Raw genomic sequence first — 24,429 nt, forward strand, 5'->3', positions numbered from 1 at the left:
ATAAATAACATCTTTTTAAAAATAATAAAAATTACAAAATACATTTTTTAAATGTTTAATAAAGAAATATTCCCTCCACTTATTACCTGCCAAAGTAAATCATTCAAAGAAGCTAAAGCACTATTAATTATAATAGTAAAAGCATCAGAAAATGTATTTTCCTAAAACTCAGGGTTAAGAAAATGATTGCATACCAATATTATGGACTACATAGGGATTAAGAATTAAGTATCTAGACCATGTTGATATATGGAAATATGCTCATGAAACAATGTTAACTACAGATGCACATTCATATACTTTAAAAGATTTGTAAATGTTTCTGCCATTTTTTCTTCAGACAGTATCCATAAAAATATTTATTCTTATAAATCTATTAAAATATATGAACATACTTATAAATGTTTCTATATCATCTGTCTTCAAAACCTATTTCAAATATATTATATGTATATTTATAAATCTATTAAATATATCAATATCCATTGACAAATGTATGTTCATTGGATCTCTTGGCTTCAAAAAAGTAACAAAAATGGTTTTATTTTATGAATATGCATTCCTCACAAAGTTTCAGTGCTCAAAACAAATTTGGGGATTTACTGGGACTCGATTAAGTAAATGTCTTTACAGTAGAACTTCTGAGCCTCTAATCCATTAATATTCATCATGAATCTGTAAAATAAAAAAGTTCTTATTATTTACCTCAAAGTCTGTTGTTTTCATCATGATTTATACTTATTTGCATAAAGAAATTAGTATAAATCTTATTTACACTTGTTTACTAATTTATCTTTCCCACCAAACTATAACTTCTAACAGGACAGGTAAATATATCTGTGTTCTTCACCATTGTTTCTAGTGGCTCAGCTGGGGGATATAGTAGGAGCTCAATAAATATCTTTGTAGTGAATGAATTACTGGAGGAGCATCTTCAGGAACAAGTGCTTGAAGTTATACACTTTGGGAACTACCATTCTAAAGTTATAATAGTCAAAGAATCGTGTTAACACCTCTAGGCCACTAGAGATCCATTTAATGAAATTACTGCTGCTCTTCAGCAGAATCAATTACTACTTCAGGGAACTGTAGAGATTTCTCAAAGAGCACATCATGACCTGGAAAAATCTTGCAAAATCATTTTTATACTCTAAAACTCCAACTCAAAAACAGTAGTAAAAATTTCAATTACCCTGGAAGAAATCATGCTTTGCATCAGTGCTAACAGTTTTGGGGGACACATTTGGCAGCATGAGGTTTTCCATCAAGGATATTTGTTTAATAGTTCAAATAAGCAAGGTGGATATTCCTTCTGGAAATTGCAAATTATTGACTGTTTCTCTCTTAAATGATTTCGAATATAACTTGTGTTTTTTGGTGAGGGGGATAGTCCACTGTTAAGACAGCTCTTAAAAATATTTAAAATACACTGTTTAGGGACACCTGGCTGGCTTAATCGGTAAGCATGCAACTTTTTATCTCTGGGTTGTGAGTTGAAGCCCCAGGTTGTATAAATAAAATAATAAAATCTTTAAAAATAAATAATAATAATATAAAATAAAATATATGGTTTACCTATATGCTTTACACAATAATTAGTAGTTTTAGGATAGTTAGAAAGTGCTATATTTTTAAATAACCCTTTGTGAAAGTCATGTAATGCTATTGTTTAAAAAAAATGATAAAGCTGCCTACTTTTCATTAAACTACTAAGAATCATGAATTTCTTCTAGTAGTCCTCCAAAAGTGCTAAAAGAAAGAAAGAAAGAAAGAAAGCTAGCTAATTTCATTACTTGAGAGTAGTACTGAAGCAAAAAAATAAAAATTGGTATAAATTTTAACTATTTTTTTCTAGTTACCAAAATGGAAAGAATTTCGGCAGTTGTCAATACCTCAACATCACTAAAAGCTCAGCCTATGCCTAAACTTTAAACCTTAATAATATTTGGCGGTGGGGGAGGGCGCAAATGTCAAGTCAAACAGAGAATGTATTTCCAAAGCCGCATTTGCAAAGGTTAATCTGAATGGACCTCAGAGGGGAAAGTGCAGTTGTCCCAAGGATCGATCCAAGACCCCCTTCTCCGTTGTTGTATTTTTTTTTTTCCTGGTTAATAAACCACCAGGAAGAGAGAATTTTTCAACTTAACTTGCTGAAATGATAATTTACTAACGTTTGAACAAATCGACGCAACTTTGAGAATTTTCCCAAATTGATTTTCATTGCGAGAATAAAGATCTCTTGCAGGAGACAGGGGAGTCGTGACTACTCGGCAGTCCGCAGGGCGAGAATTCACAGGACCGCAGAGCCCGCGCCCTGGCAGCTCAGAGATCGCCCGGGCTTTCAAGGCCACTGCGGCCCAGAGTTCAGTGGCTCGTCCCGGGAACACACTTGTCCCGACTCCCCGGTCCTCCCTGCGTTCCCCAACTCCAGGGCTGGCTTGGCACCAGCTACAGTGAAGGTCAAAGTCGACAGCCTACTGTGCAGTCGGCGGGCTGTGGGGATCCTTCTAGGCGAGGGGGCTTTGAAACACGGTTCGCGACAGGGCGTTTCTGGACATTCTATTACGAGGACGCAATCCAGGCAAAAGGCGGCTTGGCGGGGTCGAGGTGAGGGAAAGGAGCACGTAGAGGAAACCCCGCGGCCGCTTCTCGGAGACGCGTCAGGAGCCGGGAGTGCGCGGCGGGGAAGGGGCGCGGGGCGGGGCGCGCGTGCGGAAAGGCGACTGCGCAGCACCGAGCCGGCTGGGTTTCCTGGAGCTGCTTCAAAAGGAAGGGGGGGGGGGGGCGCTCCGCAGCTCCGGGGCAGGGGGGATGCCCCCGCTGGAGCGCAGCCGCCCGGCTCCCGCCCGGCGCTCTCCCGCCTCCCCTGCTCTGCCCGCGCCCGCCCGGACCCCGCCGAGCTCCCGGGCAGCTCCCGGCGCCGCACCGCCCTCGGGTCGGCGTCCCCGCGCCCCCCAGGGCCGCGCTCTGCGCGTCACTGCGGGGCCGGCCTCCGCGCGCCTCCCTCCCCCGCCTCCTCCCGGCGGTGCGCGCCCCGGCGCGGGGAGGCGGGGAAGCCGCCGAGCGCCACCGCCGCGCCAGCCCGCCTGCAGCCGCCGGTCGGAGGCGCGGCCCCTAGGCCCTGCAGCCGGGCCGGGCCCCTGGGGAGTGGGCGCCGCGGCCGCGGAGCTGCCAGGCTCGCCCCGGCCGGGCGCGGGGGGGAGGGCGCAGGGGGGGCGCAGAGGTGAGCGGCTCGCGTAGGAGCGCGAGGCCAGGTGGCGGCGGCGGCGGCGGCGGCGGCGGCGGAGTCGAGGGTCCGGGGCAGTGGTGGCCGCGCGCTGCTCGGTCCTCGCCGCTGCCGCGCCCTCCGCGCGCGTCCGCCCCGGGCCCCGGGCCCCTGGAGCCGGGGAGCCGCAAGGCTGGCTGGGGAAGGGGGTCTGCGCCCCCGAGTCCGCCTGCTGCTGCTCGTGCTCTTCGGCGAGCGCCCCAGAGAGCCCCGAGGCTGGGCCCAGGAGCCAGGAGGCCGGGAGAGACCGCGCCCCAGGTAGGATGCACCGCGGGAGAGCACCGCGGGTCACCCCCGCCCCCTGGGGCCCCGCGCCCCGCGCCCCGCGCTCCCGCCGCGCGTGCCCCGACCGCCCCGCAGCGCCGCTGTGCGGGACAGTGCCCCGGAGCCCTCCTGTTTACCAGCCGGTTCTGCGACCGTGGTGCGCTTAGGCCGTTGCGTTAGGAGGTGTTGGCCTCTGCTCTCCGTGTCCTGGATTATCGTTGAACCTGTGTTCAGCCTCAGCCAAAACTTGTTGAAAATTATGCCCTAAATATCTTGCTCTTAAAATGGAGCAGAGAGATAAAGAAAATTTTGTCCGGAGATTTCCGTTTATTATCCCCCCCCCCCCCCCCAACAAGGATTGGTGTCAAGTTTTACTCCTCGGGCAGTTCATTTCTTAGGTGGAAAAACTTACTCCGGGCCGTGGTTAATTCTCACTCTTCACTGTGGGTGAAATTGGGAGAAGTAGAATTTGAACTCCTGCCCCTTCCCCCACCCTCAAGATTTGAGATTGAGCCCCAGCAAGGGCCCCACTACCAGGAACGCTTAAAATTCTCTCCAAACCACCTCGTCCGTGCCTCCCCCCCCCCCCCCCAACACACACACCCGCCAGTCATTCCACCTGTTTTATTTCTTTTTTTTTTGTTTTGTTTTATTTCTTGGTTGTGTTGATCTATTTATTTATTTTTTCTTTCAAGTGAGTCTGTTGTGTTTTCGTTTTTACCTTGTCTCTCTCCCTCTGCTGTTTCCAAGCTTAAAAGCTATTTACAGAAGAACAGTACCCATCCTAGAGATTTTGCAGGCTATTTAGAAATGGTTTGCAGTGTCTTTCACCTAGCTAGCCCCTCTTTTTTGTGTGCGTTGGGGCGGTGGGTACGGGGGGGGGGGGGGGGGGGAGGGCGGCGGGTGAGACAATATAAACAATGATAAATTGAGCTAATTGTACAAAGAGGAAAGAAATGAGAAGCTACATTCAAGTTTTACTGGTGACATGGAAAATGTAGTGAATGAGCGTAATTATACTTTAGTACTGAAAAGGTAGCACAGATGAAGGCAAACACATTTTAAGGAGAGGATCATAAGTGAGTAAGAAAGGTGAGGCAGAGGGTACATCAGAAGCTGGAAAGACTAGGACTGCAGTTTCAAAGGACACAATCAGGACATCAGGAGAGACGTTTATTCGGAGCTCAGCCAGTAACCATGACATTGACATCTCACTCACTTTGGGCTGCCCTGTCTTGATCAGCAAAGAAAGGGATCTTACCTGTAGACCTATCATTACATTTCTTTTGGTCCTCACATCTTTTTGATACATTCAACAACAAACCCTATTTGTTGCATTCTTTCTTACAAGGCAGATTCAGGGTCTGATGGGGACCCACTTCCTGGTTCATAGACTATCATCTTCTTGCTGTCTTCACTTGGCAGAAAGGGAGAAAGAGCTCTCCAAGACCTATTTTATAAGAGCACAAATTCCATTCAATAGGGTTCGACCCTCATGACCCAATCACCTTCCAAAGTCCATACCTTTTAATACCTTCCCGTTGGGATTTAGGATTTCAGCATAAGAATTTGGCAGGGGCGGGGGTGGACACAAATATTTAGTCTTTAACAAGAGTTGATCTTTTTAAGCAAGTGACCATAACTGTATGCTGTAGAATTTAGGTAGGTAATGAGAAACCAGGAGGAGGTTGATAGTGAGAAAATAGCAGGTCAATGCATCAGATTTTTTCTGCTGACTTGAATTAGTCACTGCAAATATCTAAGATTATTGGAAGGTTCGGAGATAGTGTTTGGAGATAACAGAAAGTGAATGGCTGAGTCGGATGGAGGCAGAGATTCATTGTTTTTGGTTTAACGACTGATGGAAACAAGAGGACGTGAGGTTGAGTGGTTTATCCACTTGAGTGAAGACATCCCAGAACATCCCAGAAAAGGATGACAACTGTTGGCACGGAGAGAGGAAGACTATGTATGTCAAAGTCACTAGTGATAAAGAGTAAGCTGGAAGTCAATAGATGACAGCAATGCTTACAGGGAGGTTTTATGAGTTGCCACGGGCCTCCAAGGAGCTGAGTGTTTGCAGGAGAGGAGAAGAAAGGTTCAGATGTGGACTTGCAGAGTCAAAAATACACCCCACACCCTCTCATGGCCCTGGGGGAATTATATTTACTTGATAACATGTCTAAATCATCAAGTTATGGATGTCACCCAGATCTCTGAGGACAGCCCCCTTCAGAGTTGCTATCATTTAAAAATTAATGCCCTAGATGTTTGTATGTGAAACAAATTAGGTTCTATTTATATAGCATAACAGCTGCCATTCAACCGAGGAATGTCAAGGAAACCCTTCTAAACAGAATCTCAGGAGGCCATGTAGCTGAGTATAATCCAATTCTTTGACCCTGATGATATACTTCAAGTATTAAATGCAAACAGCAAGTTGAATGGCCACTCAGGAAGACTGTGACCTTGAAATTTCAAGGAATCCATGTGCTACTTTTTTTTTAAGGTTTTATTTATTTATTCATGAGAGACACAGAGAGAGAGAGGCAGAGACACATGCAGAGGGAGAAGCAGGCCCCACACAGGGAGCCACATGTGGGACTCCATCCCAAGACTCTAGGATCACGCCCTCAGCCGAAGGCAGATGCTCAACAGCTGAGCCACCCAGGTGTCCCTCCATGTGCTACCTAAATCACACTTCTAAGTCAAGCTCATGAAGTTGAAGTGTCACAGTGTTAAATATAAAGTAGTGATATTACTATGATTTTATAGTTTTAAGACTTGGAAACAAAAGGATTTTAGTATTGGACTGCAGGAGTTAGGTACAACCTCTTTGTTTTCCATATAACAGAGGAAAGAGACTCAGAAAACAAGGAGATTTCAGAAGCCTCAGCCTATCCTTTCTCCTCAGTACCGCATAAACAAAACTTTCCATAAATGTATAACCTTCTCAATTCTTTAGTCTGTGTTACCTGAGAATCACATCAAATGAAAAGGTAGAGAGACTCCAAGACCTTGGTAGTCAAAGTGTGGCCCACAAACCACTAGGACAAGGGGCATCATCTTGGAGCTCTGGAGAAACACAGACTCTTGAGCCTCATGCCAGACGTAGAGAATCAGAATGTTCATTTTAACAAGATCCCAGGTGATCATATTCACATTAAAGTTTGATAGTATTCTAGAGAGAGTCAGGTCACTTAGAAACTCCCATCTACTCCAGTCAGCAGAGCCTCTGATGCCCGGAGAGCTGGAGTCCCTTGTCAGCCAGAAGGAGAAGATAGCGTCACTGGACATCCTGAACTTTAAATGTTGTGAAACAACAGGAACAAAATATGCTGTGCAATGGGATGACACATTTTAAGGAGTGGTACTGACTTTCCAGAAAGTGGATAAAAGGGAAATTGCAAAATAGTGAGTGGTCCTTCCGATACTGCTCCTGCCTGAGTAGGAGATGGGGAGGGACAACATGCATGTTCCTCAGCTTCCTGCATTCCAGGCAACGGTTATTCTCTTGCTAGTGTTATTTTTCGTGATTACAAACCACAGTGCAAAAATGAGCTTGAGGATCAAAAAGCCACATTTGTTATTTCCAAATGCCAAGCTAAGTATTAGCTTGAATCCTGAACCTTTTAGTAGCGTTGTTTTCAAACACAGCTGCATATTAATTAAAACACCCAATGAACAATAAAAAAAAAAAAAAAAAAAAGCCTGATGCCCAAGCTGGACTCCAGACCAATTAAACAAAGATCTGGCTGGAGGTAACTAGGTGTCACTGGGTTTCAAGCTCCTTGGGCCATTTCAGTGTGCAGATAGAGCTGAGAACTACTGCTTTAGGGGGCCATTCTCCCCTGTGGGAAGAAGCAGCTCTGAGATTACAATTCTGCTTCTCCACTTATCAAGTGGTGGGATCCTCTGACTCTCATAGCACCAGGCAGAGTCAACAAACTTCATGCTTTATTGTGTATGTGAAAGCCAGTGCGGCAATTCTTAGATTTGAGAGATGCCTCAATCTCTACTCAGAATTCAGGACTGGGATATAGGACGCTTGGTTTCCTGTGTGTGAGTCTAATAACTCTTCCCCCTTAGGTGGCATATATGATTAGGGGTAGGTTGGCCAGTTCACCTTGGATGCCTGAATGAAATGATCATCGATTGTATGACTTCTGTCTCCTTTAACTGCTCTTGATTCCCAGGATAGCTCATGATACCTCCAAGAGGATATTGATGTTTTGTACTACTCTGGTGCCTCTGACCTCTGCCTGGCCTTCTGAGTGCATGGGAAGCAGATAATTCCCACCCCTTCTATCTTGAAAAGTGAAATGAAACGTGTAATAGATGCAAAAATAGTGAGTTTTCTCCTTTCCCAGGATCTGAGTTAGACATTAAGATCACTAGGTAATGCTGAGGAGTGAACCATGCCCGAGAAGGAGAATACACTGACCTGAGCACAACCATCACTGTCCCACCCAGCCCCTCTCCCCAAAGAGCAAGGCCCTTTCTCTAAATTCTGTACTTGCACCAAAGTGACACGTGTCTTAGCTGGGCTGCCTGGATTCTAATCCTGGCTCCCTGACTTTCTCACTTATCACCTTGGACAAATTAATGCTCTTCTACATGTCTCAGTTTCCTCATGTTCAAAACAGACATGACATTATTAACAGCTGTCTCATCAAGCAGTCATTGGGTTCAGTCCGTTAACATAAAAAGTGCCTACAGCTGGAACATGAAGTGTGCTATACAAGTATTAGGTAATATTGGTTTTCTAAAGATTAACTGACAGGGTTTGGGGAGTCATTGTGGTCCATTTGTCGGGTAAAAAGTGGGGGTTTTCTGGCTCTAATCTAAATTTCAAATTTCATTTTATTTATTTTTTTAAGATTTTTTTTAAAGATTCCTTTTTTTTTTTTTTAATTCGTGAGAGACCAGAGTGAGGGAGAGAGACAGAGACACAGGCAGAGGGAGAAGAAGGCTCCACACAGGAGCCCCAGGTGGGAATCGATCCCAGAACCCCAGGATCACACCCCGGGCCAAAGGCAGACGCTCAGCCTCTGAGCCACCCAGGCGTCTGGAAGAGTATATTTTGTTCAGATCCAGGAGCAACACTGATTCATGGCCATTTGATGTGTCTTCTTGAGCAAGTTAATACAAATATCAACATTTCAGATGTTAGTCCCCTAAGTAGAAGAGAATTTGACAGATTTCTTTCAGGCAAAATAACTTCACTGTATTTAAGCCAACAAATAAAAGGGGAAGAAAAAGATTTCATAAGTATTGTGTAATTTAAGACCATAAACACATTACTAATCCTGTTTTTTTTTTGTCGGGAAGCTGTCTTAATAAATTGTAGGATAAGAGTGAATGATAGAAGTCAATGGTATTTAATTAATCCTTCGTTATATTTTGAAACCTGTTTTTCTTAAAATATTATTTAAATGCCAGGGGGGGTGTCATTTTTTATTAACTGATTTATCTTACTCTCTTTAGCTATTGGTATATAGGATAATTTATAGACTCTACCTCAAACGATTCTAGCCATTTTTAAATCGTTTTTTTGGTGGCTTTTCTGTCTTCTCGTGTTATATATGCTCTCACATGCCAGCACATCACCTCCACCTCTAGTGGCATTTCTGACTGGCTGCCTCTGATCTGCTGCAAAAACTGGGTAATCTGACTTGGTAGAACTGTGCTTTTAAAAAAATTCTAGGTGAAACTAAAGTCTCTTGCCTTTTGTGCTGTAGTGACTCGCTGCTCAGAGGTCAGTAGACCAGCATCATTTGTATCACCTTGTTCGAAAGGGAGAATCTTGGGCCTCACTCCAGACCTACTGAATCAGAATCTGAATTTTAATAAGATTCTCGGGTGATTCATGTGGCCATTAAAATTTCAGAAGCCCCACTTTAGCATATCAACTTTGTGACAGTTCATTTTTCTACTCTGACATCCTTTTTTAGCTTACAAATTGTGTCTTGCTGGGTTCTAGGTTTTATAGCTTGCTAAAATATTTTACTTCTGTAAATGAGGGGTATTATTATAATGTCTGGAAGTATGTGACTGTTGGGTAATAGGTAATTGATGAAGATTTTATTTTCTCTCCCTTAGGACATCTCTGGTGATCTTGAAAGAGCCCATATCATGGAATCGATCTCTATGATGGGAAGCCCTAAGAACCTTAGCGAAACTTTTTTGCCTAATGGCATAAATGGTATCAAAGATGCAAGGAAGGTCACTGTAGGTGTGATTGGAAGTGGGGATTTTGCCAAATCACTGACGATTCGACTTATTAGATGTGGCTATCATGTGGTGATAGGAAGTAGAAATCCTAAGTTTGCTTCTGAATTTTTTCCTCACGTGGTAGACGTCACTCACCATGAAGATGCTCTAACAAAAACAAATATAATATTTGTTGCTCTGCATAGAGAACATTACACCTCCCTTTGGGACCTGAGACATCTGCTTGTGGGTAAAATCCTGATTGACGTGAGCAATAACATGAGGATAAACCAATACCCAGAATCCAACGCAGAATATTTGGCTTCATTATTCCCAGATTCTCTGATTGTCAAAGGATTTAATGTTGTCTCAGCTTGGGCCCTTCAGTTAGGACCCAAGGATGCCAGCCGGCAGGTATGATTTTTTTTTCTTTCATTTTTTCTTTAGTAATTGAAGTATAGTTGACATACAATGTTAGTTTCAGGTATATAATATCATGGTTTGACAATTCTGCATATCGCTCAGTGGTCACCACGACAAGTGCGGTCACCATCTGTCACTGTACGATGTTATAATTTTTTTTAATTTTATTTATTTTGAGGGACAGAGAGAGAAAGCACGAATTGGGAGAGGGAGAAGCAGACTCCCCACGGAGCAGGAAGCCCAACACGGGGCTCCATCCCACAACTCAGGGACCATGACCCGAACTAAAGGCAGAGGCTTAACCAATCGAATCATCCAGGTGCCCCACTGCACAACATTATTACAATACTATCGACTATGTTCCCTGTGCTGTACTTTTCATCTCCATGATGTATTTAAAACTGGAAGTTGGTACCTCTTAATCCCCAATTCTATTGGTATTTGTCTGGTATTCTGTATTTAAGTAGTGAAACAAATGTCCTACGTTTAAAAATCAAATTCTGACACTCTCCAGTGATTATCATTTTGAAAAGTGTGTCTGAGCACCTGAAAACTTATGTCCTGACCTTGTAAGGGTGCATTTCCACCCCTATCAAATAGTGTGGAAAGTGGAGAAAATTACTTGGACTTTCCTGTTATTACCAGCTAATTCAGGAAAAGGCAAAGTTGGCCGATGAATAACGGCACACATTGCATTGAGTCTCTCCTGGCTTCCTCAGAAATAGAAACAATAACAAACATGCCTTTTTTCTTCTTCTATCTCCCCAACTCTCTTCCTCCCTCCCTAGCTCTCCCTTCCCTTCTCCTTCCTGGCAGCTATTTGGTAACAGTATTCCATCTGTGTATGCAACACTATTTAGTATGAGCCTCAAGAAGAATGCTTTAGAAGTGCCTTTTTATTTTATGCAGTTAGTTTTATTTAAAGTCTAGATTTTAATCTTTGTAGGGAAGCAGATTGGATTTCTTGGGTTCTTTTTTAGAGTATGGGTTCTATCCAGTTTGACTTGAGAATAAAGCATATGGGGAGCTCCATCAATGCCTTTATGGAATGAGAGCCTTTATAAGTAAACATATAAAATCGTGCACCTTACAAGTCTTTTAAAGGTGTAGTCATGCATCATAGGTAAGCATGACGATAAAATACTTTCATTATTTTTGTTCGTAAAGACAGTTCATGCCTTAGATTAAATACCTTAGAAAATGAAGTCGGGTATTGTATCACTGAACATGGCATATCAGATCATGATAACTATTCATTTCAAGTCTTTACTTTGGAAGACTAGTAAAAGATTATATACTTCCCAGCTTTCCTAGAGGCTATTTCTAAATCCTTTTTTCTTTTATATATCCAAAGTTTAGGAATGCATACACACCAAACTAGAGATAAACCTAAATTTAACCCTTTGCCCATAATTCTGATAATTTTGATCTTTAGCAACTACAAAAAATAGGAAACTACTAAAAATACAAACTACAGGGGCACCTGGGTGGCTCAGTGATTGAGCGTCTGCGTTTGGCTTGGGGCATGATCCTGGGGTCCTGGGATCAAGTTCCCCATCAGACTCCCTGCAGGGAGCCTACTTCTCCCTCTGCCTGTGTCTCTGCCTCTCCCTGTGTGTCTCTCATGAATAAATAAATAAAATCTTTAAAAAAATACAAACTACAAAAAATACAACTATAAAAAATATGGATTTGAATTCAAAGTGAGCACAGAAATAGTTTGATTTGTATTCCATAGGGCTTCTACTTTTGTTACAAATGTTGGATTTATACTTTTAGGTTTATAAATTAAATGAATTTTAAATTTATTTAAATTTAAATAAATGTTATAGTTTATAGGTTATATTTATATTTAAGTTTTATTACAAGTTTTTTTACAAGAAGTAAAAAATGGTCAGCATTGTCACCGCTATAATAAATTAATTTAGAATGCTTTTCTTTATTTCTTTGGAATATAGGTATTCTTCTCCACTCCATTTTAGACATTCATGGACATTTTTATAAATAACATTGACTTTGTTATTAATCTGCTCATGTTAGGTAAAATTAATGATCCAAAGAGCACTACATTGTCAGCAAAATGCACATTTTAGCAAGCAAGTGTTTCAGTGTGGTCTGTTCCAGAGACCTTATATAAACAACTTCAGGGATATATTTAGAATTTGTTTTCCCCAAACATTAACAGAGACTTTATGGCAATATTTTTCTAGCCCCAAGTGAGATGATGACCTGCCCATAAGTAATAGTGGCTCACTTCAGAAATGAATTTGTGCTCAACAAATATTAGTTGAATTCTCAGCTACAGAAATATAAGAGGTTTGGGTAGTTTGAAAGTCCACGCTCATCCCCACCCATCATTTCATTATATAGATGTAACACCTTAGTATTAGGTAATGACAGTGGCTTTACTATTTAAATTAACTAAGCCTTATAATACCATTTTTCCCTTACGCAGGTATAGTATCGTTATTCACAGGTGAAAGAATTTCATATTCTGATCGATGAAGTCATATAATAATAACCCAAGATTACTCATGGCCTTTCAAAGAAATTTTATAAATAGTACAGCAGTGTGACATAAGTTAGAGATTTTAATTGCAAATTCAACCATCCAGAGTCCATGCCCATCTTGTATTGCTGAATATCTTTAAAGGACAGTGCTTGTAATCCCTCTGCTAGACAGAATCACTACAGTCCTAGAACTAGGTATTGTCCTCAGAGGCTGGGGGAGCCAACCCCAGAGTGAGAGCCAGAGTAGCCAGTGGATGGCCAGCAGCCCAAACTCACCCTAGACCTTACCTTGCCACTGCTACTGAACCACATGTTCTAGAAACCTTCCTTCCCCTGGGGACTTCCCAATCCCAGCTTCCAGCAGGAATTTTCTGCATTTTATTTTCATGTCCTCACAGGTAGCAAGGACTTTATTGTTTCTATGACACTGTTTTGACCTATTAATCAATAGATTAATAATGTTAGTAAATGCTTTACCTCCTTAACTTTTTGCATCACCCAAGGTCGTCATAAAGCGATACTCCGTGGGTGGAGTGTGCAAACATCACCATTTTCATAAACAATAGTAACGATGAATCTTTTGTTTTTGCCACAGGTCTATATATGCAGCAACAATATTCAAGCTCGACAACAGGTTATTGAACTTGCCCGTCAGCTGAATTTCATTCCTGTTGACTTGGGATCATTGTCATCAGCCAGGGAGATTGAAAATTTGCCCCTGCGACTGTTTACTCTCTGGAGAGGGCCAGTGGTGGTAGCCATAAGCCTAGCCACGTTTTTCTTTCTATATTCCTTTGTCAGAGATGTGATACATCCATATGCTAGAAACCAGCAGAGTGATTTTTACAAGATTCCTATTGAGATTGTGAATAAAACCTTGCCCATAGTTGCCATTACTTTGCTGTCTCTGGTATACCTAGCAGGTCTCCTGGCAGCTGCTTATCAGCTTTATTATGGCACCAAGTATAGGAAATTTCCGCCTTGGTTGGAGACCTGGTTACAGTGCAGGAAACAACTTGGATTACTAAGTTTTTTCTTCGCTTCGGTCCATGTTGCCTACAGCCTCTGCTTACCAATGAGAAGGTCAGAGAGATACTTGTTTCTCAACATGGCTTATCAGCAGGTATGGAACTTGCTTGTTATTTATTTGATACTAGTAAAATACCTTATAAGTATAATCTGTAAAATGTGAGATTTGAAATAGTGTCAAATTTTGCAGACCTTGTAATAGAAATTTTGGTGTATTTAGGGAGGGGAAAGAATTGTTCTTTATACAATGTTTATGTGGCTGATTCAAAATCATTTAAGATAAAAGCTGCTACCGTACCTTTCCTTGAAGAATAAGAACAGAAATAAAGGGTTAGCTGTTTTTTCTCTTTTATGTTATGATTGCAATGATTGCTTTTAGCATTAAACAGTTATTTTAATGTTTTATAATTGGCTGTGTTCCGTGAAATGATAAGGTACTCTCAGTAAAAATTTGTGATAAAGTTAGAACCAGTGAAAATACAAAATAGAATAGGAAGCCAGAATCAAGAGACATACATCTTCAAGGATTTTGTTATCAAAAATAAAAGGAGGAAAAATACTCAGGTGAAGCTTTAGGTCCTCAAGTGAACCTTTATAACACTAAGCTCTTTAAGAAAATCTCACAGAAAGCTTCATGTGAGAAGAGCTTGAAGGAGCAAAGTATGATATCCATTCAGCAAATGGAACATAAAGGGTCTCATCAAAGCTATTTGATGTAGCATTTACCAATGACAGTGAGGACTCTAGCAAAACTAATGGCAACTTTTGCATTTCATAAGGATCCATGGCATCGTGATCCAAATGCGTAGCCATTGGTATTTATACCTGTCTCAACATAAAAGAATGTGAAATAAATTAATGAATTGATGTTCGTTAAGCCATTGTCTGTCTAAAAATACCTCTTCAACTTAACCAAATACTAAGGGTTTGATATTTGCTCCACCAGCTCCCTCACTGGTCATTAATTGTTTGCTCAGATTGCACCTCTCACAGAGGCCGAGCCTGGACATCATTTTAAATTCTGCTACCTGCTTCTGACTCAAGCCCTGTGTTCCCACTGCCCCCCACCCCAGTCCCTCCTACTCTGTTCTACTTTCACTTTTTACTCTTTTCAGTAATACACTTTATGTTTTCCTTGTTTATTTACTGTTGTCTGCCTCCTCTCATCAGAATGTAAGTTTATGAGAGGAGGGATCTTGTGTGTTTTGTTCACTGATGTATGTGTAACACCTAGAACTGTGCCTGGCATGTAGTAAGGCATTCACAAAGTGTTCTGTGGGATGAATGAATGGCCTGGGAGGCCAAGTAGGTGCAGGTTGTAAGCTCTGGGTTTACTGAGGTTGGTGGTTGTTCTGTATTGTTGTATAGACATCAAAGAAGATAATAAGAGCCTTTCTCCACAGAGGAGCTCTGTGGCTTTTTTCAGGATATTCGTATGATTGTTCCGGGGACCTAATGCTCAGAACTAGCTTTCCTTTTTTTTAATTTCAAGTTTCTTTTGTTAACTGGAACTGAACAGAGTTAAACTGTGTTAAGTTAGAATCTGTTATCCATGAATAGATATTTATTTAAATCAAAGCTTTAGGCTGAAGAGTCCAACCTTTGATTTATACTATAGTTACATTGTTTACATGTAAATTGACATTTCTCAAAGTAATCCCTATGTAGAATACCGCATATTCAGAGTTAATCAAGTCTGACTTGATCATATATGTATTATCAACATAAGGAAAAGACATTTGAAGAAGTACTATATAGGAATGAGGCAACTGAAGAGTTGGAGAAGTGCATCAGTGAGGCAGTTCAAGAGAGTAAATATTTGCATTCAGTATGACTTTATCCATAAGGAGATCTCAGCCTTCTGAAGAAAAGAAGGTAAAGAAAAAAAAGAGAAATAAATGACATACAAATATTCTTCAAGTATGAGAGGAAGATGCACACATAATTTAGAAATTCTCTTCCTGGATTCTAAGTTGATCTAAAGCCAGGATGTACCCAAAATATTCAACCAAGTTTAAATCAACTTAGTAAAGTACCTCAAAATTAAGTCTAACTGCCAATATTTTTCTCATGTCACCTTGGAACCAACACTTGACATTCCTGGTCTTAGGACCCCAGACTCCTGTGACTGTGATGTATTACAATGTAGGTGACAGACTGACCCATCCCCTCACATTTATGCAAGGAAAGAGAGAATCTTAGTTTTCCTTTATTTAACTCTCCCTTCTCTTTTCCCCACACCTGGAACAATACCATCCAGTAATAGGTTCTCCATCACGGTCTGTTAAATTGAAAAAATACAATTTAAATCTGTCCATATATGATGTATTCTTATTCCAAGAGTGAACTGCGCTGAAACGGTGAATATTCTGCCAAATGAAGGAAATTCACATTTGCTCTCGTTAGGTTCATGCCAATGTCGAAAACTCTTGGAACGAGGAAGAAGTTTGGAGAATTGAAATGTATATCTCCTTTGGCATAATGAGCCTTGGCTTACTGTCTCTCCTGGCAGTCACCTCTATCCCTTCCGTGAGCAATGCTTTAAACTGGAGGGAATTCAGTTTTATTCAGGTACGTGGGCTTTTTTGCATGAGGGATTGGGCGGCATAGAATTGAAGTGTTAAGTACAGTTTAATTTTAAATATGCTTTTTATAAAAGAGTGCCTTTGGGGCTGCATTTATGCAGTTAGCTCAAGGAATGAAAATTGCTGGAAGCCAGCTTAGGGCCATTCTGGTTTAGTAAGCAAAAGACCAGTACAGGATTCTACTAGAAGACTTTGATAGCACTGCCTACCATTACAGATAAAGCTCATTTTAAAAAGAAAAAGAAAAGAAAAAAAAAATGATGGGATGCCTCAGTGACTCAGTGATTGAGCGTCTGCCTTTGGCTTAGGTCATGATCCCAGGATCCTGAGATTGAGTTCTGCAACAGGCTCTCTGAAGGGAGCCTACTTCTCCCTCTGCCTGTGTCTCTGCCTCTGTCTCTGTATCTCTCATAAATAAATAAATTCTTTTAAAAAAAAAAAAAAAAAAGGAAAGTGAGAATGGGGAAGCTTAGATCAAGTTTAGTGCCAAAAGTCAGTTTGTTACTCAACCAGTGAATAAAGAATTCCTTTATATTTTGAGTCACCTGATCAATCTAGAAAAATCTTATTAATTTGAATTCAAGTGAGGAGAAGGTCAGTCTGAATATTGTCAAAGAAATGTGTGGCAAATTAGGTGACTGGACTGATGGATTATGATAAGCAACCAACCTTATGAATCTTGTTATTATATGTATTTAGTATATTAGTTGTATATGTGTGCCTATGAGTATATACAAAGGTGTTTCAAAACAGCACTGTATTCTTTAATAAATTAAACATTTACCTTCTCCAGTAATAATTATTTAACAAATATGCATATTTTTAAAATATGTAACTCAAGCTTAGACCCCACCTGTACTATCACAGTCAGTATTGGTTGTATCCAAATGGTTTATAGTACAATATGTGGATGACTGTCATTTGGTGGTACACTAAATTTTGTTTTGTTTTGTTTTTGCCTATTTGAGGTTTTTACCCCCCAAGTCATCTAAAGAGCTCATTCAAGTTAAGGGCATCTCCCTGTCTAAATTTGTCTTTCCTTTTTGAAGGAAAGAAAATGTGAATACTTTTCCTACTGTCAGTTTAATCATACCTGAAAGAGATGGAAGGCTCTCTGATAAAAGGTGTTGGGTGGATGCAAGTGATCATTAAATTGAAATGAGTAACTGCAAAACAGAACAGTTCTGCTAAAGAGTCGATCCTTTCCCCATGAAGTTAGACATTACATCATTACACTGATGTAATGTTACATAGACCATTTCTCAAAGTAATTAATCAAACAATGATTTAGGGAGCCCAGAATGCTGACCTTTTAGATTTTCACCTATGAACTGCTTAATGGAAGTACTCTGAATAATTTGATTTAATGATCAATAAAGCCACATGTTTGAAATGCTATTCTATCACATACTAATACTATCAGGTTTTTCATATTTACCTTCAACTAGTATATATATGTGGGGCAGGGTGTGGGGGGGGCATGTATTCCTATGAGAATGCTCTTCAGCACTTAATTTTATTGTGTGTGTATATTATATATATATATATAATTTTTTAATACACATAACTGTTGGAAATGTGGTTAACCTTTGTAAAGAAGTTTTGCAGTTTTCATCAGTACCCTTAAGGAAAACCCAGATGTTTTGACCAATAACCCCCCTATTAGAAATAAGTTCTAAAGAAATAAACCAAAATATAGAAAAGGGCTTATAATTGAGGAAAGTTGAAAACAGAGTAAACGTTCAAAGAAAAAAAAAGGAATGATTAAGTAAACAATAACACATCCATTCAATAGAATATTATAAAGCATTAGGAGTCATATTTTCATATTTAATGACATGAGGAAAAGATACAGTAATCAGAGTATGAAACTAAATACAATATGGCTTTCTTTGTATAAAATAAGACAAACACTTAAATATATATGAAATATGTGGAAATATAAATTTTAAGTTAGTAGATAATAAAGAGTAGGTCAGTAATTTAAGATAAAATAGTTTTAGCACACTATAAACTTGGTGTAGCTGGATGCATTGATTTTTTAGTTTGAATAATTTGTTCCTTATTCTTTGTTTCTTTTTCTTTCTCCTCTACCCAAGTCTACACTTGGATATGTTGCTCTGCTCATAAGTACTTTCCATGTTTTAATTTATGGATGGAAACGAGCTTTTGAAGAAGAGTACTACAGGTTTTATACACCACCAAACTTCGTCCTTGCTCTTGTTTTGCCCTCAATTGTAATTCTGGGTAAGATCATTTTACTCCTTCCATGTATAAGCCGAAAGCTCAAGAGAATTAAAAAAGGTTGGGAAAAGAGCCAATTTCTAGAAGAAGGTGTTGGAGGAGCAGTTCCTCATCTCTCACCAGAGAGGGTGACAGTCATGTGATGATAAATGGTGCTCACCGGTGCCATGTAGAGTTCCACTCATGCCATTATTGTTATGAATTCCTTTATGTTCATTTGCAAGTGCACTGTCAACTTAATGTGGCCTGAAATCTGTCCAGTAAGATCCCAACCAAATTAGTGGTCAGTTTTTTTTTTATTAATTTTCACAGATGTCTTATTTTGGCACTATGAATTTTTGTAGTCAACTTGTACATTTTGTTTTGCATAACCGTAACATTTCTGTTACTCTGACAAACTGTATTCCATTATCAGGCAAAGATATTTCTGGCTAATAATATAGATACAGCATAATGTCCAAAAAAAAAAAAAAAAACCTTGCAAACCAGCAGAGTTTTAAGTTTTAATATAATTTAATGGATATATGTTCTTTGTTTCTGAAGTTTACCTAAGGTTTTAATTGTTATCCGGCTCAAGAAATAGACATGCATAATCATACAGTAACTTTAAGAAAGGTCACTTACATTAGCATCTAGGTAAGGGTGAATGGTAACATTCCTATATTTTTCTCAGAAGATAGGGTTTGAAGAATGTAATTAATTGTATGAACCAGTGTGATTTGTGAAGAAACAGAAATTTTAAAAAAACAATTTGAATCTGAAATTATATTTGAAATGCAATGGAGACATGAAATGCATACTGATAATACGTACCTCATGAAAGATTTCATTCCTTATCTTGTTACAGAGCAGTTTCATTTGCATGTTATTATGTTGGTTAGGGGGAAGACTGTAGTATTTGGATTCCAAAATTGATTTTTCTAATATCATACCACACCTGTGAATATTAAAGTTGTTTCTAGTTAGAGGGAAGCTATGAAGTTTACCCACCAGTAATTGGTCAGCTGATCTACAGCGTTGCATCTTAGCCATTCATCCCTCTATCTTGCATAAAATTTGACTAACATTCACTGAGAGATTATAATATGCCAGGCAGTGCTCTCAGCTATTTGTCTTATCCCATGTTAATATTTACAGCAGCTCCGTGACAGAGGTAGTTAGTTATTATCCTTATTTTACATATGAGAAAACAGAAGGATAGAAAAGTAATCTGCCCAAGGTCATGCAGTTAATAAGAGGCAGAGCTAGCATTCAAGTCTAGCCATCCTATTTCAGAGGCTCTGGTTTTAACCGCTAGGCTGATGGCCCCTGCTTCATCCACATGCGTTACCATTATGATGCCAATCTAGATGCTTCCTCTCTTGTCATAAAGGCATTGACATTCTTTACAGTGTGTGCGGGTATCAAAAATTTATGAAAATATTACAGTCATATAATATAATAATTTTACAGTGTATTTCTGTATACAGAAAATATACAGTTCCTAACCTTGCAAGAGGATCTTCCTGGGACATGACCTTGGAGACCCATGGCAGTCCATATGATTCCCTAGACAGTGTTGGGACACCAGCAGAGATAGGACCACAGCAGTTTTAATGAATGGCTGAGATCCTATAGAACCTTTAAAAATCCCTGTAGTGTTGGTCACCTCTTTTTCTCTTCCTGAGAGGTCCTTCTGCCTATTCAACCATTCATTAGCGAGCAGTTTGCAAACATGAAGGGTTCTAAGAAGAGTGGTTAATTATAAATCTACTCTAGAGACATATAATCATACAAATTATTCATAAAATTTTTCAGTACTGACATTCCACATTAAAATTGCATTTTGTTCAAACTTTGATTAGAATGCCCTACATTTTTTCCCATTTGTTCTTTCCTTATGTTGCAGGTAAGATACAATTATATGCATTATGTAATTATATATTCTGCAATTATGACATTTCTAAAGTTAGCCACTGAGGTATTACTGAATGCAGCAGCCAAAATAAAAGGAGTTTTGTTGGGGGCAGAGGTAGGAGAGAGAGAGAATCTTAAGCAGGCTATATGCCCAGGGGCCCAGTGCAGGGCTTGCTTGATCTCACAGTCCTGAGATCATGACCTGAGCCAAGATCAAGGGTCGGACATTAACCAGCTGAGCCACTGGGCACCCCTAGAAGGAGTTTTATTTATGGAAGCTACCTTTCCCACCATTGGCTCTTTACCGACTACTACAACCTGTCAATTTGGTAAATCACTTGATTCTCTCATATTATTTTAATTTTGTTCTTTCCCTCTTGATAATCACTTACTTGCTAGTTCTTGGTAGGAATTCAGTTGGGTGATAACTTTTAAAGGGAGATACCCATAAACTGTTGTAGCTCACTACTGAAATTAACAGCATATTTTCAATATTTGTTCCTCAAGTTTCACTCTGTCAAGACCATGCTTTCACCATTTAATGTGAAAATACAATGAAATATTTTTAAAAGTTAGATGACTATTGAATTATATTGCTGCATGTGTATATTAAATAGCCAATGACATAAATAATGTTATCACTACTACAGATAGAAGGGGCCTTTGAAAATGTGAAAAAAACAAAATTTATGAAAATGTATATAGGATGTAACTTTTGTCTCATGATAATATCTTCCTTTTAGTACTACAAAGATGAAATAATTTTGAAGTTTCAGAATAAATGTAATATATTCATTATAATTCTAAATGTTTAAAAGCCTTTCTAAAGATACAAAAATATTGACTTTTATTTATTTGACTTTTAATTGCTTTATTTTACCATTTTCTACCAGATTTTTTTTTCTTAATCATTATTTCTCATAATTACCTTTTTAAAAATCATTACTCTGGCCTCAGAAGTAGGATTGAATTCTGCTCTTGCTAGATGTGAGAAAATGGTAGGAACTTTAAAGTAGTGGGGATTCTTTACCAATCTATATTTTGAGAAGTGCCCCTGAGAAAATTATAAGAATGTAGAAAATATGCCCAGTCTTAATCCTATGCAAAAAACTAACTAATTTTTTCCTAAGAGGAAAATAATCATGGGCTGAATCATGCTATTTATTTAGCTTTTGTGTGAAGATTTCATGTCTCCTCTATTAAGAATATTTAAAATCATTTTTAAGTAAGAATATATTCATGTGAACATGTATTTTTCAAGGTATATATGGAAATTTAGCCCAGATTGTCTACATGTAGAGATTTTATTTAAATTTTAAAATATTTTAAAGTATGAAGAAATTATATTTATAGGTATTTATTGGAGATAATTATTTTGTGCTACATATAGAATGGCTAGTGAGCTCCAGTATTAAACTACCTGATTAATTTCTTATGAATTAGCCTAATCTTAATTTGATTAAGGAATTTTACTTCAAAATTAATTTGATAATAGTAATTTAAGGTATATTCATACCTACAAATTATGAAAATTATTTGTGTAAAAGGGCTTCAAGAATATATCATATCCAATTTTGTATTGTTTATCTCTTACATAATATGAAAAAATTTTAATTCTTCTTAATTGCCTTTTGCCATTAAACTATTTCATAATAAATTCTGTACAAAGAGTTTTGCCCCCAATAGAGATTTGTTTGTGAAATATAAGGCTTATGTGATATTTTAAAGTACCCATACATGTAACTCATAAATATTTCTTTAGGATTACTATAAACACTGAACCTGTGTCCATCTACAGACTCTCTGTTTTGAAATTAGTATTCAAACAGCCTAAAATTTGGTGTTGAAATTATTTTGTGAATTCTTGACTTAAAGTATTGCTACACATAGTATAACATGCCTCAGTCCAGTGTTCAGATTTCTACTTGTGATGTGTTGTCATGAAAATGAGATGCTCTACCTTCAGTTGCTCATAAGTCAATAAAACAAATTATGGTAAATATTCAGTATATGTAATTGCTCTAAATGAACCGGTACTGATTTTGGTGGAAACACAATCTGTTCTTACTTTGAATGATGCATTTTACAGGAATGAATGAGTTCTTCAATTTTTTTAATGCAAGAAAAAAAATTTAATTACATTTTTTAATTTAATTCAATTTGCCAACATATCTATAACACCCAGTGCTCATCCCATCAAGTGCCCTCCTCAGTGCGCATCACCCAGTTACCCCATACTCCCACCCACATCACGTTCCACAACCTTTTCTTTGTTTCCCAGTTAGAAGTCTCTCATGGTTTGTCTCCCTCTCTAATTTTTCCCACCCAGTTCCCCTCCTTTCCATTATAATTCCTTTCACTATTTCTTATATTCCCCATATGAGTGAAACCATATGATGTTTGTCCTTCTCCGATTGATTTACTTTACTCAGCATAATACCCTCCAGTTCCATCCACGTTGAAGCAAATGGTGGGACATGGCTGAGTAATATTCCATTGTATATACAGACCATATCATCTTTATCCATTCATCTGTTGAAGGATATCATGGATCCTTCCACAGTTTGGCTATTGTGGACATTACTGCTATGGATATTGGGGTGCAGGTATCCCAGCATTTCACTACATCAGTGTCTTTGGGGTAAATACCCAATAGTGCAATTGCTGGGTCATAGGGTAGCTCTATTTTTAACTTCTTGAGGAACCTCCACCTGTTTCCCAGAGTGGATGCACCAGTTTCTTTTACTGTGCAATAGATTTTTGTCCTGATTAAGTCTCAGTAGTTCATTATTGCTTTGTTTCCTTTGCCTTCATAGATGCATCTTGCAAGAAGTTACTGTGGCCAAGTTCAGAAAAGGCTGTTGCCTGTGTTCTCCTCTAGGATTTTGATGGATTCTTGTCTCACATTTAGATCTTTCAGCCATTTTGAGTTTATCTATGCATATGGTATAAGAGAATGTTTCATTCTTCTACACATGGCTGTCCAATTTACCCAACTCTCCTTTTCCAGTGTATATTCTTTCCTGCTTTGTCGAATATTAGTTGACCATAGAGTTGAATGCCCACTTCTGGGTTCTCTTTTCTGTTCCTTTGATCTATATGTCTGTTTTTGTGCCAGTACCACACTGTCTTGATGATCACAGATCTGTAATACAGCTTGAAATCCCACATTGTGATGCCCCCAGCATTGGTTTTCTTTTTCAATATTCCCCTGGCTCTTCGGGGTCTTTTCTGATTCCATACAAATCTTAAGATGATTTGTTCCAGCTATGTGAAGAAAGTCCATGGCATTTTGATAGGGATTGCACTGAATGTGTAGATTGCCCTGGGTAGCAGACATTTTCACAATATTTATTCTTCTAATCCATGAGTGTGGAATATGTTTCCATCTCTTTTTGTCTTCCTCAATTGCTTTCGGAGGTGTTCTGTAGTTTTTAGGGTATATATCCTTATCTCTTTGGTTAGGTTTATTACTAGGTATCTTAGGCTTTGGGTGCAATTGTAAATGGGATTGACTCCTTAATTTCTCTTTATTCAGTCTTGTCAGTGTATAGAAATGCCACTGATTTCTGGGCATTGATTTTGTATCCTGCCACATTGTCAAAATGCTGTATGAGTTCTAGTAATCTTGGGGTGGAGTCTTTTGGGTTTTCTATGTACAGTATCATGTCATCTGTGAAGAGGGAGAGTTGGACTTCCTCTTTGCCAGTTTGAATGCCTTTTATTTCTTTTTGTTGTCAAATTGCTGAGGCTATGACTTCTAGTACTATGTTGCATAGCAGTGGTGAGAGTGGACATCCCTGTCATGTTCCTGATCTTAGGGAAAAGGCTCCCAGTGTTTCCCCTTTGAGAATGATATTTGCTGTGGGCTTTTCATAAATGGCTTTTTTTAAGATATTGAGGAATCTTCCCTCTCTTCCTACACTTTGAAGAGTTTTGATCAGGAATGGATGCTGTATTTTGTCAGATGCTTTCTCTGCATCTATTGAGAGGATCAAA

The 24,429-nt window shown here is 39.2% G+C and overlaps 1 protein-coding gene across 5 annotated transcripts in view; it reads left to right on the plus strand.

Annotated features, from left to right (window-relative positions):
- Positions 1-2,211: 2,211 nt before the first annotated feature.
- Positions 2,212-24,429, plus strand: part of CFAP69 (cilia and flagella associated protein 69) — a 90,232-nt gene continuing 68,014 nt past the window's right edge. For 4 of the 5 annotated variants that reach the window (XM_041727950.1, XM_041727947.1, XM_041727951.1 and 1 more), the window contains exons 1-5: positions 2,791-3,523; positions 9,632-10,156; positions 13,272-13,799; positions 16,112-16,276; positions 18,390-18,537. In XM_041727950.1, coding sequence (XP_041583884.1) covers positions 9,665-10,156; positions 13,272-13,799; positions 16,112-16,276; positions 18,390-18,537 — 1,333 coding nt within the window. In that variant the 5' untranslated portion in view covers positions 2,791-3,523; positions 9,632-9,664. Of the gene's footprint in view, positions 2,608-2,790; positions 3,524-9,631; positions 10,157-13,271; positions 13,800-16,111; positions 16,277-18,389; positions 18,538-24,429 lie in introns of those variants that run through there. The other variant, XM_041727948.1, reaches the window with a different exon arrangement.

Source organism: Vulpes lagopus, chromosome 13 (assembly GCF_018345385.1).
Source record: "Vulpes lagopus strain Blue_001 chromosome 13, ASM1834538v1, whole genome shotgun sequence".
Taxonomy (NCBI): Eukaryota; Metazoa; Chordata; class Mammalia; order Carnivora; family Canidae; genus Vulpes; species Vulpes lagopus.